At 43.7% G+C, this 12,587-nt stretch overlaps 1 protein-coding gene across 1 annotated transcript in view; it reads right to left on the reverse strand.

Annotated features, from left to right (window-relative positions):
- Plcxd2 (phosphatidylinositol specific phospholipase C X domain containing 2) overlaps positions 1 to 10,917 on the reverse strand; it is a 57,544-nt gene extending 46,627 nt beyond the window's left edge. Inside the window, exon 1 of the mRNA XM_021653206.2 lies at positions 10,181 to 10,917. Within this exon, the coding sequence (XP_021508881.1) occupies positions 10,181 to 10,343 (163 nt within the window). The 5' untranslated portion in view covers positions 10,344 to 10,917. The remainder of the gene's footprint in view (positions 1 to 10,180) is intronic.
- Positions 10,918 to 12,587: the final 1,670 nt, after the last annotated feature.

The raw sequence follows: 12,587 nt of genomic DNA on the forward strand, positions 1-12,587 counted from the left end.
AAAGGAAATGTTAAAATGACCCTGAAAGATAGTTAAGGCCTGAGTACACATGACTTTCAAGTGTGGCCTTTCTCCTTTCCCAGATGAAAATTTTCTTTTTCTTTTTTTCTTCACAAACGAGACTGGCAAACTAAACTGCCTTTACAACAATAACACATCTTAATTTCCTTATGACTCCCTTTTGACCCATGGTTTTACCTTACCGGTTGTAATCTTAGCCAGTCTACCACAGGAATCATGCTACGATTTCATTTAACTTCCTCAGCAACCTTTTGAGATGTCAGGAGCCTCCCAATCATGCATATGCCTATTGTGAAGCGTTTAAGTGCAGCTCTTTCTTGAGATGCCCACAGTCAAGAATATATTTACTCGTTTCCTAAGTATTTCTCTTTCTATTAATCTATGTTAAAAAATCTCCAGCTGGGCATGCTGGCATACTCCAGGCACATTTCTTTAATCACAGCACATGGAATATAGGAAAAAACAGGAATTTAAGGCTAGTCTCAGCTATATATCCAGATCATAACCTTTCTCAATGGCCACCCCAAATAAGAAAGTAAAATAATAAGATCAGAAAGGAGAGGAGAACCTCCCCTATCAGTGGACTTGGGGAGTGGCATGCATGCAGAAAGGGGAGGGAGGGTGGGGTCTGGAGGGGAGGAGGGAGGGGCTTATGGGGGGATACAAAATGAATAAAGTGTAATTAATAAAATAAAATTTTAAAAAATCTATAAAATAAATAAATAAATGAAAAAGAAAGTAAAATAAAATAAACTATAACTCTATTCCATACTGACTGATTCTGACATTCTGGAGCCAAGCCAAGAATCCTGGCTTTATGTGAGCTGAGTTTTCTGGAAGGATCTCTCAGCAGTGTGTAATGGTTTCTGACCCCTGTTCCACAGCCATGGGCAATTTCTTGCCCCTTGTTTTTCTTCTGGAAACAGAACTGGGGGTCGATTTCCTGGGAGTCACAGATTCTGTGCATTCTTCTCTGTCACATTTGAATATTAGTTTATTTCTAAGATAATCATCTCATGAAGTGTAGGGAGAATATTTCATCTGATTTGATACAAATAAGAATCTTTTGCACCCATGATTTTCTTTTAAATGGATATTTTTTTTCTACAGAGGCAAAGGGAACAAGAAAAGGCAAAGGGGGTTAAATAAATACTGATACTTAAAGCCAAATTGATACCACATGCTTGTTAATTCCCAGAAGGCTCTCCATGGACTCTTTCCTTTTGATCTAACTTCAACTCCAGGAAAGACTGAAACCCGTTTCCACTTTTACCTATTTTGGTTTGGTGTTTTCCCCTTCTGTTTTCAATTGCACTTTACGAATACTGCTTTTAGAACATAAGACTTCAAATAATACTTATTCATAAAATATTCATCTCGGTCTGACAGAGTCTTGAATATTTGACTTCCTCCATTCCTGCAGACTATGGCTGTACTCCCAAACACTTAGGGTGTACAAATGGCTTCTCTCTGTGTCTTTCATCCTTGCTGCCTTGAAACTCACTGTGTAGCCCAGGCTATCTGAAACCTGCAGCAACTCACCTGCCTTAGACATCAAAGAGGTGTGGACTACGACTACCACACCTGGCTCTATTCTTCTAAACGGTAATATTGTTGGATTTGTTCAGAAAAAAATACTAATGCAATGTACAGTGTATACACACACAGAGGGGGAAGGAGAGAGAGAGAGAGAGAGAGAGAGAGAGAGAGAGAGAGAGAACCCTAGACTAATCAGAAATTGCAGACAAACAGTTATTCTTTTAGAAATTTTCAGATCTTGCTAGACAATCTATCACAAAGGAGGGGTCCTCCTGTGTTGGAGTTGATATGACTTAGATGTCACATTGATAGAGCACTTCTGGCCTCTGTAACCCAAGCCTTTTGCTCTTGGAGTCACCTGGAGATCTTCAAATATATTTATTCCACACTATTTGATACTCAGGGTTGTTTAGCAATATAATCTAACGCCCTGCCACTTTTAACGTCACAAGTGAGACATGGCTGGCCTCCTACTTAGCCATATGCGTAAATACACAGATCTAGTGACGATTTCTACCACCTAAATCTGTTCCCTGATGCATGTTCAAATTCTTTTCACACACACAAACACACCCACTTATTCTAATGTCTATAAATACTCTCATCTCTGGAAGCCTGGCTTGAAACTCTAAGTGGGGCTAGTCAGCATCTGTAGAGTGGTTTGAGATCTTTCCCAACGGCAAAGTTACCAGAAACTGAAGAGCTTCACCCATATCACCTCTAGTATGCCTGTGCTTAGCGCTCCTAGGGCAATGGCTCTCGGCTCTCAACCTTCCTAGTGCTGCCATCCTTGAATACAGTTCCTTGTGCTGTGGTGACCCCCAACCATAAAATTATGTCATTGCTACTCCATACCTGTAATTTCGATGCTCTTATAACTTGTAATATAAATATCTGATATGCAGGATATCTGATATTCAACCTCCAAGGGGGCTGCAACCCACAGGTTGAGAACCACTGTCCTAGAGCTAGAGAGAGAAATACGGAGGTAGGTGATCCATCACCTGTGGAGATCAGGTCATACCACATGCTGGAGACCGACACTCTGGCTTCAGAAGGATGCCTGGCAGAGGCACATGCAGCAAAGAGCCATCAAACTGTCAGTGGGAAGGGCGGCCAGGTGTTCATGAGGGATGAGCAAGAGGAGACATTAGAATTTGGACCCTCTTGGAGGAAGGGCAAGATCAAAGCCGTTGTGTGGCAACTGTGGGAGAGTGTATGTGTTTTGGTGTGTGGAAGCTGAAGCATCTGCTTGCAAGGATGATGAATCCACTCCTATAGGCAGGGGGTGGGGTTGTAAGCTATATATAAAGACAAGATCACAGGAAAGCATTCTGTAACGCTTCATTCGAGAACAGGAAGCAAAATGCCCAGGTCAAGAGGGTGATAGCTAAGGACAGGAGAGCAGATGCACCACTAACAACATGGCCTGTCACAGAGAGCTGAGTCTTTCCTCAAGGCTGTGGATGTCTACAGGTGACAAGGTCTGGCAGCTGAGTTTGAGATAGGTGGAAAACACAGAGTCAATAACCAAACAAGATTTTTTTTTTTTTTTTCTGGCTTTCTGGATCAGCACTTAAGACTCCATTGGTATCACAGCTAGGGAACCATAGGCTTCTCTCCTGTCCCTAACTCTAACCCTCCTAGGGGTATGGCCTGTCAAGCTATGGTAATCTGATCAGAAGGACTCTCAGGGCTTAATTGGATAGTGGGTTCCTCAACTAGACTCTAAATTACCTGAGAGTATAGATTGCATCTCAGGCCTCTTTTCTCATTGTTCCATCTAGGTTCAGGGTTTGGATCTTGTGATTGGTTTTAAAGAGACACATATTAATAATCATATGGAGCTTATTTTGTACCAGAAAACATACTATATAAATTAGTTTTCACCTTATGCAAATAAGATGGGGCAGTTCAACTTGCCCAAGGTTTACCCTCTGTATATGGGAGAGGTAAACCTGGGCAGTGTGGCAGAGGACTTACACTCTTAACCAATTCACAATTCTGCAGTCATTCATTCATTAATTCATTTAATGGTGCTACAGGGAATGGAACCCAAGGCCTAATGCATGGTTGGCAAGCAACTGCTTTACCAGAGTTACATCCTTTTAGCTTTTGCTGTTTTGAGACAGGGTCTTGCTACATTGCCCAGGTTGGCCTTGAACTTGAGATCTTCCCATGTCAGTGTCTCTAACACTGAGATGATGGGCCTTCACCCCTATAGCTAGCCCATGTTCCTACTTCTAACAGAAACAGATGATTCCTGAATTCTTGCTCTTCCAGTGTGATGTTGAGGGATGTGTTCCAGGAGTGAAGGAGAGAAAACCTTCAGTGGGAATGCCAATGTTGTAGTTTCTCTGTTCTTCACCATGACCACCCAAGGTGAAAACAAAGCTGGACTGGTAGCCCAGGTTTGTGACACGAGCTACTGAAGGGGGTGAGCAAGAAGACAGCAAGTCTAAAGCGTGCCTGGGCAATCTAACAAGACCCATTCTCAAAATGAAAAGTGAATGGTCAGCTGGGGAGAAAGGATGATGGTAAAGTGGTTATTTCGCATGTGTGAGGCCCTGTGTTCATTCCCCAGCACTGCAAAAACAATCAAAACAACAACAACAAAGCCTTCCTGCTTGAGAAATCACTTGATATCTTACAGTATGTTTTAATCGTTACAGAGTTAGCATTATTTGGTTTGGCTTTGCCCTTGCTTTCCCACAGCCTCAAGTCCACCAGAAGAATGGATTGGTTTTGGGTCCACCTCAGAGCTACAAGCCAATCCAACAGTCTTACACAGTCTGCTATGCTCGTCTTTGAAATGATCCTCGAATCTCTTTTTGATACACCGCACTTGATCTCACTTCCAAATCCTAGCAGTGACTCTCACTGCTTGGTGACATGGTTGTCACCCAGGTGAGGAGAAAGTGTGTACCCTCAGGGAGGAGAGTTACAGGGATCACTAGGTGATCATCAATTCAACTTCACAGACAATGACAGGTTCCTAGGAGGGCAGGGAGGAAGGGGAGGGAGCAAATGTCTGAAATCAGAGATGGCAGAGCCATCTGGGAACAGGAACAGTGACAGACACCCAAGACAGAATGACCCTGAAGAAGGTGGGGGGCCAGGCAGGCCAGGTCAGTAGGAGAAAGGTGAACTGGGGAAGGAGAAACCAGGGAAGGGAGAGACAGCGACAGGGAAGATGAGATGTTCTAAGCTGGTGAGGGAGGAAGGCAGAAAGAATGCTGAAAGAAAACCCGGTTTCTTTCCTAATTCCCACCCATCTTGTTGGCCTAGAATTTTCCTTTTCTGGGGTGTTTGTGATGAGGCTCATTAAGAACAGCAGGAATGCAGTGTATAACCCACAAGGAATGGGTTGGGAAGTTCTCACATGGCCTCTTGTGGCTTTTTACCAAAGGTGAGTCTACGCGGCCTATTCAGCTTAGCGCTGACCACACCGGAGAATGACCGGGGCTCAGGAGACTGGGGCAAGAGGATAGCTTCAAATGGAAGCCAGACTTGGCTACATAGTGACTTCAAAGCCAGCATGAGCTACAGTGTGAATCCTTGTCTCAGAACACTAAAAATCCAAACAACATAACACAACAGAAAATGATTACTAGTGGACACCGACATTCTTACTCTGCTGCTTTCTGCATTATTCAGTTAACAGTCACCAGTATCTGAGCTGCTAGCTCAGACACTCTGCAGGATTGGGGTCAAAAGAGATATAGAGATACTTTCAGCAACTAAGTCCCAGATCAGAGGAAAAACAGTATGTTGAGAAATGACACAAGGAAAGGGCTGGGAAAGGTCATGAAGTAGGGCAAGGTGCACCACCTCATTATTTAGCACAACTGGACTATTTTAGGAAAGGCCCCTTCCCAGCCCTACTCTCTGGGTAGTATCTCTTACATTCCTAACTCACCTACTCCCCACCGCCTCCCTCCCTCTCGATCTCATGTAGCCCAGGCTTGCCTCACACCCATAGAGATCTTCCTGGTGTCTCACTTAAGGGCTGCAGTTAGTGGCTGGAGGTCCCCCACCGCGACCCAAACAGTCTTCAAATTGAGGTCGGGATGCCATTTTCTCAACAAAGTTGAGAATAAAGGCTGAAATGGCTCTTCCCGTTCTGTGCACCTCTGTGACACATTATCTATATCTGTCTTGACGTTTGTCACAGATTGCTCTTAATCGTATATGGTAGGATGGTCTGCAGGGCACAATGCTGGGTTACATGCTGCTTTAACGGTGGGGATTGATTTCCCATAGAGCCAAGAATCAGCATGGGGCTTTCTTAACATGCATTAGGATATGATGAGGTGAAAATTAGGAGGCTAAAGAGAGAATCCTGCTTCATTTTACACAACTGTGTCCTTGTTGGAACCAAAATTAATTTCCTGTTTTAAAGGGACAAAACAAACAAACAAACAAAAAACCTCATGTCCTTTAGACTTAAAAGGACGCAGCAATTCTTTATAATACTCCTGTATTTTAACAAAGAACACTTTTTAAAAACCTAAAGTAACCAAATAATTCTTAATCTGAAAAAGGATTATGAATTTCTTTGAACTCGGTATATTTTTAATCTGTTTACTTTTTGAAATGGGTCCCATCGTATATCCTTGGCTGGCCTGAAATTTTCTATGTAGCCCAGACTCAAGAACTTGCAGCCATTCTCCTGTTTTAACTTCCCAAGTGCTGAGATTATGAACGTAACTCACGATGCCGCGCTCTTATCTTAATCACAAGAGGAAACACTGCTATTTCCACGCTACACAGGAAGAATCAATAGCATGACCTAAGACCCTTAAATTCAAGAAAGCTCTTCCCTTATCGACCAAATATCCTACCTTTAATAAAGGAGAAAGAACATTGTTAAGCACAAAGAAGGAAGGAAAGGGCAGAGCAGTAACACATACAAAGAAAGGGAATCCACTCAAAAGCAGGATGCAATCAAGTATGGTGGTCACACTGTAGTCTCTTCTAGCTACTTGGGAGGCAGAATATGAAGGATTTTCTTGAATTCTAGGCCTGCCTCGGTTACAGAGTTAAGACCCTGTTTAAAAGAAAGAAAGAAAGAAAGAAAGAAAGAAAGAAAGAAAGAAAGAAAGAAAGAAAGAAAAAGAAAGGAAGAAAAATAGTATACATTATACATATTTGAAGAACATTTCCCTCTCAGGAAATGTCAATAACTTCAATGAAAATATTTCTATAGTAAACTTTAATTTTAAAAAGTAGTATCCATAGTTTTAAGATCTTTTTATCTTTTAGAGGTCAATGACTGGACACAGTTGGGGATTAGAATACTCTTGAGATGCTCCGCCAAGATATTTCAATGTGTGTGAAATACTGGAGGTTAACAGGTGTGGTAACAATCGCGGAAGTAAAGTAATCCACCAGGGCTCTGTGGAGGGCCCACGTCCACACATGTTGTCTCTCATCAAGGCCTAGGCACACACAGCAGGTGCACCAACATCTGACGTAATTAACTCCATCCAGATCAATGATTTTCAGAACCCTCCCCCCTTCCCTGATATTTTCCATGTCACTGCTGCTATAGCCCCCTCCTGATAGATCTGGCTCAGCTTTATGGGGTCAAGCACCAACTCTGAATCTCACTGTTACTGGGCTCCAATTCAAAATAAGTCTGTCTGTCTCTATATCTATACCCTTTATATCTATATCTATCTATCATATATCCAATATTTATGTACCTAGTATCATTAACATGTACACTCTGTATATCTATCTAGACAGCTTTCACTCTGTATTTAGCTAATGTCCACACTGATATATATTTGCTCAGATGAAAATCACTCAGTTTAGGCTAGGAGTGGTTGAATAGGCCTGCAATCCTGGGCACTTAAACAGGTAGACATAAAAGGATAAGGAGTCTCAGGCCAGCCAAGGCTATATGAGATCCTGTCACAAACAAATAAATGAACAACAACAACAAAAACCCACCCAGTTTTTACAACTTCTTTTACCTATTGCTGAGTATGGTCTCTGAAACCTGCTTTTCAGTCAGGAACTATCTCTACTTCTCTCTCTTCCCAAGGCCCCTCAAGGGCACCGAGGCAGCGAGTGAGTGTTTTCTGTTACATAAGAGTTTAAACAGTAGCTCTGCCATTCAGCATATATGTAATCTTGAGAAAACAATGTAAATTTTCTGGATGATAATTTCTTTCTTTCTTTCTTTCTTTCTTTCTTTCTTTCTTTCTTTTGTTCTTTCTTCCTTTTTTGAAGACATATTTCAAACTCACTATTCAGCAGAGGGTGACCTTGAACTCCTAGTTTTCCTGTTTGTACTATGCCCCATGTATGTGCTGCTGGGTGTCAAACTGAGGACCTCACCCAGGCTAGGTAAGTACTCTACTAACAGAGCTACTCACAGAGCTACACTAACCCTCCTGATTTCCTCTTTCAAAGACAAGGGTCTTGATATCTAGTGATTTCTTGAAAAGTCTAAGTACTTGAGGTAATGTATGCCAGTGGGTGTGTCAGGGCAGCAGTAGTGAATAGTGACCACCAGGCCTGGCAGCCTATGGCACCGTTTGGAAGCTTGAGCAGAAGGTTTTCAAGGTTGAAGCCAGAATAGGCTACATAGTAGAGATGTGTCTTGAAGAAAGGCTAGAACAAAGAATGTGGGCCTATTGGATGGTGGTGATGGTTATGATGAAGGCATCAATAATGCAGAGGAAGGGGCAAATGATGGACCCCACCTCCAAGACACCTTCCCTATGTTGTAATTTCTCATCAAGAGTAGGCTGAACTTGACTGTAAACCTTTCTCTGGCAAGTATTAATAGTTGGGCTGCAGTAATGACAACCAGCTGTTAGGGGTGTAAATGGATTGTATTGAATGTGTATTTCCTGTTTTGAGCTGCCATCCTTACATATGTATCTTCCATTCCTGGAAAAAAAGACATTTCACGGTAGTAAATGCAGCATATTTTGGGGAGTTGGGACCACTATTTTCTTTTCCTGTTTAGCAGGAAGATTTTGCTTCACAAAGCAGTGTCTCACGGAGCTAATACCAAGTCCCCAGTATGGCAGCAGGTCTCAAGAATTTTGCTTCCTCTGGCAATCCTAGGAACTGAAATATACTCTAGAATAAAAACAAACACCCAGAACCTTTGTAGACTCAGAGTTCAAGTTCTAGTAGAGTTACAGTTTGAACCGACCAAAGTACCAGGAAGGAGGAAGCCCAGCCTACCCGGACATGCCCTGAATGACAGGGTCATTTAGGACCTGCCTAAGATGCCATTCTATTTGCAAACATTAACTACCTGCCATATCACTCAGCAAAATAATTCCATCAAAGAACCTGAAGGCAAATGACTCATGTTCGAAATGTCCCATGCATCATTTTTTTGGCGATGACTCCATAGGCATCAATTAAACATGGAAAAGACATGTTCTAAAGCAAGGCCATCTGGCATTTCCCAAGGAACTGTAGTTAAAGGCCAGTAAAACATAAGGGATGGTAACTGTAACACAATTTTGCAATCTTCCCCCTGTTCAGCAGCAGAGAGGGCCCATGAGGACAATAAACCTGGAAGTGCTCCAAAAGAACAGGTATCTAAAGCCAACATCACTCTTTCCCGTGCATAGAAAACAGATGGAGGTGGCATGAGGTCATCTTTTAAGGCAGAAAAAAAGGAAGTAGGTCCAGGGAATGCTTGTGAGTTTGTCTGATAGTCAAAAACTTTAATTGCTACGTATCCAAGCCAAAGAAAGAACTGGTCTCCCCCTGGCTCCGCCAGTGCTTTCTAAGTACTGGCATCGCGGGACTTTGCCCACCTCCCCAAGCTGAGCTAAACATCCTTCCCAACATAATCATGCTTTAACAACCTTTTCAGTGGAAAGATTAACTAATTGCCTGAGAGCGTTGTCAAGCTTTAAAGCTTCTGGCAGGGGAATGCAGCAGGAGCGGAGGTGATCTTCCAGGCTACAGTTCTAGATCAGCCAGGCAGACACCTGTGTATATATAGACAAAGCTTCAAACACCATCACTCCATCGCACCTAATGACTGCCTGTGAAGACAGTTTGCATCCTCTATTTCTGGCTTTTCCAACAACAAAACTATGTGTCTTCATACCCAGTCCTGAATCTGAACCTATTTTCTAACAGTTACCTGATTTTCTTTTTCATACAAGGTCAGCTAAATGAGGAAAAATATTTTTCAGCTTTAATTTTGATCCAGAGCGAAGACTGTTAACGACTTTCTACCCATTATCTTGGATCTCTCTCCCGTTTTCCTTAAATGATTCAAGTCAATGAGACCTTCACTTGCAAAGGCCTCAATATTAAGGTTAACATACTTACATTGAGGCTGTATGGTGTAAACAAAATAAAAATAACAGCAACAAAAAAACATTGCAGTGATTCCATTCTTCTGACTGTCCGTTTTGCCAATGATGCAGTCTGCTTGACTCTCTTTAAAGCAGTTACCTTCCTGTTAAGTTTTTTTTTGTTTTGTTTTGTTTTGTTTTTTAATTTGGAAAGAAAAGAGATCACTGACACCCCCCCACACACCCCAACAAAACAGAAAACAAACCAACCATTAACAAACACTAAAATGGCAGAATTAAACACAGTTGAACAAGTGGTTATAGACAAATACCTGGGATTGCCAGATTGGAAAGGGGGACGTTGTGGAGGTGAGGGGGGAGCGAGGCCATCCAGTCGGCATTGCAGACCTCCGAGGCTGTCTTTGTCCGGCTTGGGTTGGGAGAGCAGATGGCCCCCATCCTGAGTTTCCTCCTGGCCTTTCTAAATGCTAGCATCCCTCTTGTCCACGAATTATACAGGCTCAGCTCAGTGCCACTCACTCTGTGGTCATCACCGCTCGGGGCTCTCTAGACATTTCAGAGCCACATGGGTCACGGCAGCCTTTTCAAGATTCTTTTCTGGCTGGGAGATGGGTCAAATAGGTGCTTTCCTACCCGCTGCGCCCGCAGTCCCCACCCTCTCCGCCTCGCCTCTGAGATCTACTCCTTTAATCCCCTCGGTCCCTGCTCAGTTAAACTTCTTACTTCCCCTCTGGAGATGTGGGAGACGGGCCAGAAGATACAAACCTTACTGAAACCCACAGCGTCCAGGAACAGCCACACCCGCAGCTACTCACACGACAGGTGCCCACAGGGCATAGAGACATGCCAGCGGGCTGCACACACGTGCGCGCCCGGGTTGCACCATCTCTAGTTCATGGGTGCTTCCGTGGGTGTCCCTGGGCTGGTACAAGGGGCTGGGCCTGCCTGCCACCCGCCCCTGGCTTCTCTGCCCCCTACCCTCTGCGTTCCTGAAAGGCTCTCCGAAGAGTAACCGGCGGCCCCGGGACTCTGGCGGCCCCGCCCCGCACTGCCGGGCAGATTTGCCGGGCTAGGCGGGCTTTGATTGGTCGCTGGCGGGGAGCGCTCTGATTGGTCGGAGCCCCGAGGGCCCGCCCTTGCCTCCCGCTCCCACGCCTCCCCTGCCTCCTGGCTCCTCCCTCCTCCACTCCAGCCTCCCTGCGGGTGGACAGCTCTGCTCTGCGGCCTGACGCTCCCGAAGGGGGAATAGGCACCGTGGCCGGCTGTCTTCAGACTGATCTTTTCACCTAGATCTTCGACGCCACCACAGATGCTTCTCCCCTATCCCTCCGCTTTACACTCTGGGTGGTGAAAATTACCCAGAAAGCACTACATTTCCCGCAAACCACGGAAGCAGCAGAAACAGGGCAGTTAGAGAGGCCGAGAAAGGTGCTGCGGTTCGTAATCGCACGGCAACACCGAGGACGGTTTGCGTTTGAAACATTGCAAACCGACAGTTCCCTTCCACAGCCCGCTGCAGCCGGGCGGTGTCATTATTGCCGTCCCACAGAGGAGGAAAGAATGGTGCTTTACATTCGCGTTGATGCTGTTGTTTAGAACCTTCCTTTGAATTATTTGTCCCATCTGCTCTTCACAGTATTTTCACAAGGCAGACAGGGTTGCTGATACACAATTCCTTTTAATGGATGAAACAAGCCTCAGGCAGGTCACGTGGCGGCAGCCTTTCGCAAACCTCATTTTGAAATGAGGTTCCCTAACTTGGTCGGTAGAACACGGACCCGCTTTCTGAACTGTTCGTTCCCACGCCAGACAGTGCTTAAATGTGGAACAGAATTTTATGATCTAGTATGATTAGTTAATTTTTTTATTACATTTATATATTTTTTTAAGTGTTTAAATGAGAACCACATTTGTGGGGCTCAGGGGACTGATTATTTCTGTTCTCTCCTTCCAAGAAGTGGAACCCAGGAATCAGGTCATCAAGTTTGGCAACAAGCACCTTTACCAACTGAGCTACCTCCAAGGCCTGGCATGAGTACTTTGCAAACGAACAAACAAACAAAATCACATTACTATTTAGGCAAACTTATTTTAAAACGTGGTGGCCTTTGTAGTAAAAGGACCATAGAGACTCAGGAGGGCCTTAGGGGAAAAGAAAACAGTGGCTGGGACTCAGACAAATAGAACACCTGAGGCTCCTGTACAGAACACTAGGCCAGCTGCCATTTAATCACCAGATGACCCCATTTTATCCCTGTACCCCTCAGGCTACCTTTCCATAGCTGTAGCTCCTGATGCACAGTGCTGCCTTTTTTACATTCACATTTCAGCTCTTTGGCTGTTCTTAACATTCGTATAAAACAGCTTCACTGTATAAAATTACAAGTCTCCATGGAGGAGTGTTGTTTGACAGCTCATTAAAGGCAAGTATATAGTATTCATTTTGTATCTTCTGGTGTTTAAAGGGCATTGCAGTATATACTGTTCTTTTAATGATACCACGAGATTTTAGCAATATGTCACCTCCCTGTAAGACAAAAAAAAAAAAAAAAAAAAAAAAAAAAAAAAAAAAAAAAAAGCTCTCAGTGGAGCAGTATCTCAAGATTTGTTTGGGATATTCCACCTTCCTGGTTTTCCTTTGAATATATATGTATACATTTAATTTCCAGACTGGGGAAAATAAAACAGTTTTATGGAAGCTAAGACAAACAAAATGTG

Source organism: Meriones unguiculatus, chromosome 17 (assembly GCF_030254825.1).
Source record: "Meriones unguiculatus strain TT.TT164.6M chromosome 17, Bangor_MerUng_6.1, whole genome shotgun sequence".
NCBI lineage: Eukaryota > Metazoa > Chordata > Mammalia > Rodentia > Muridae > Meriones > Meriones unguiculatus.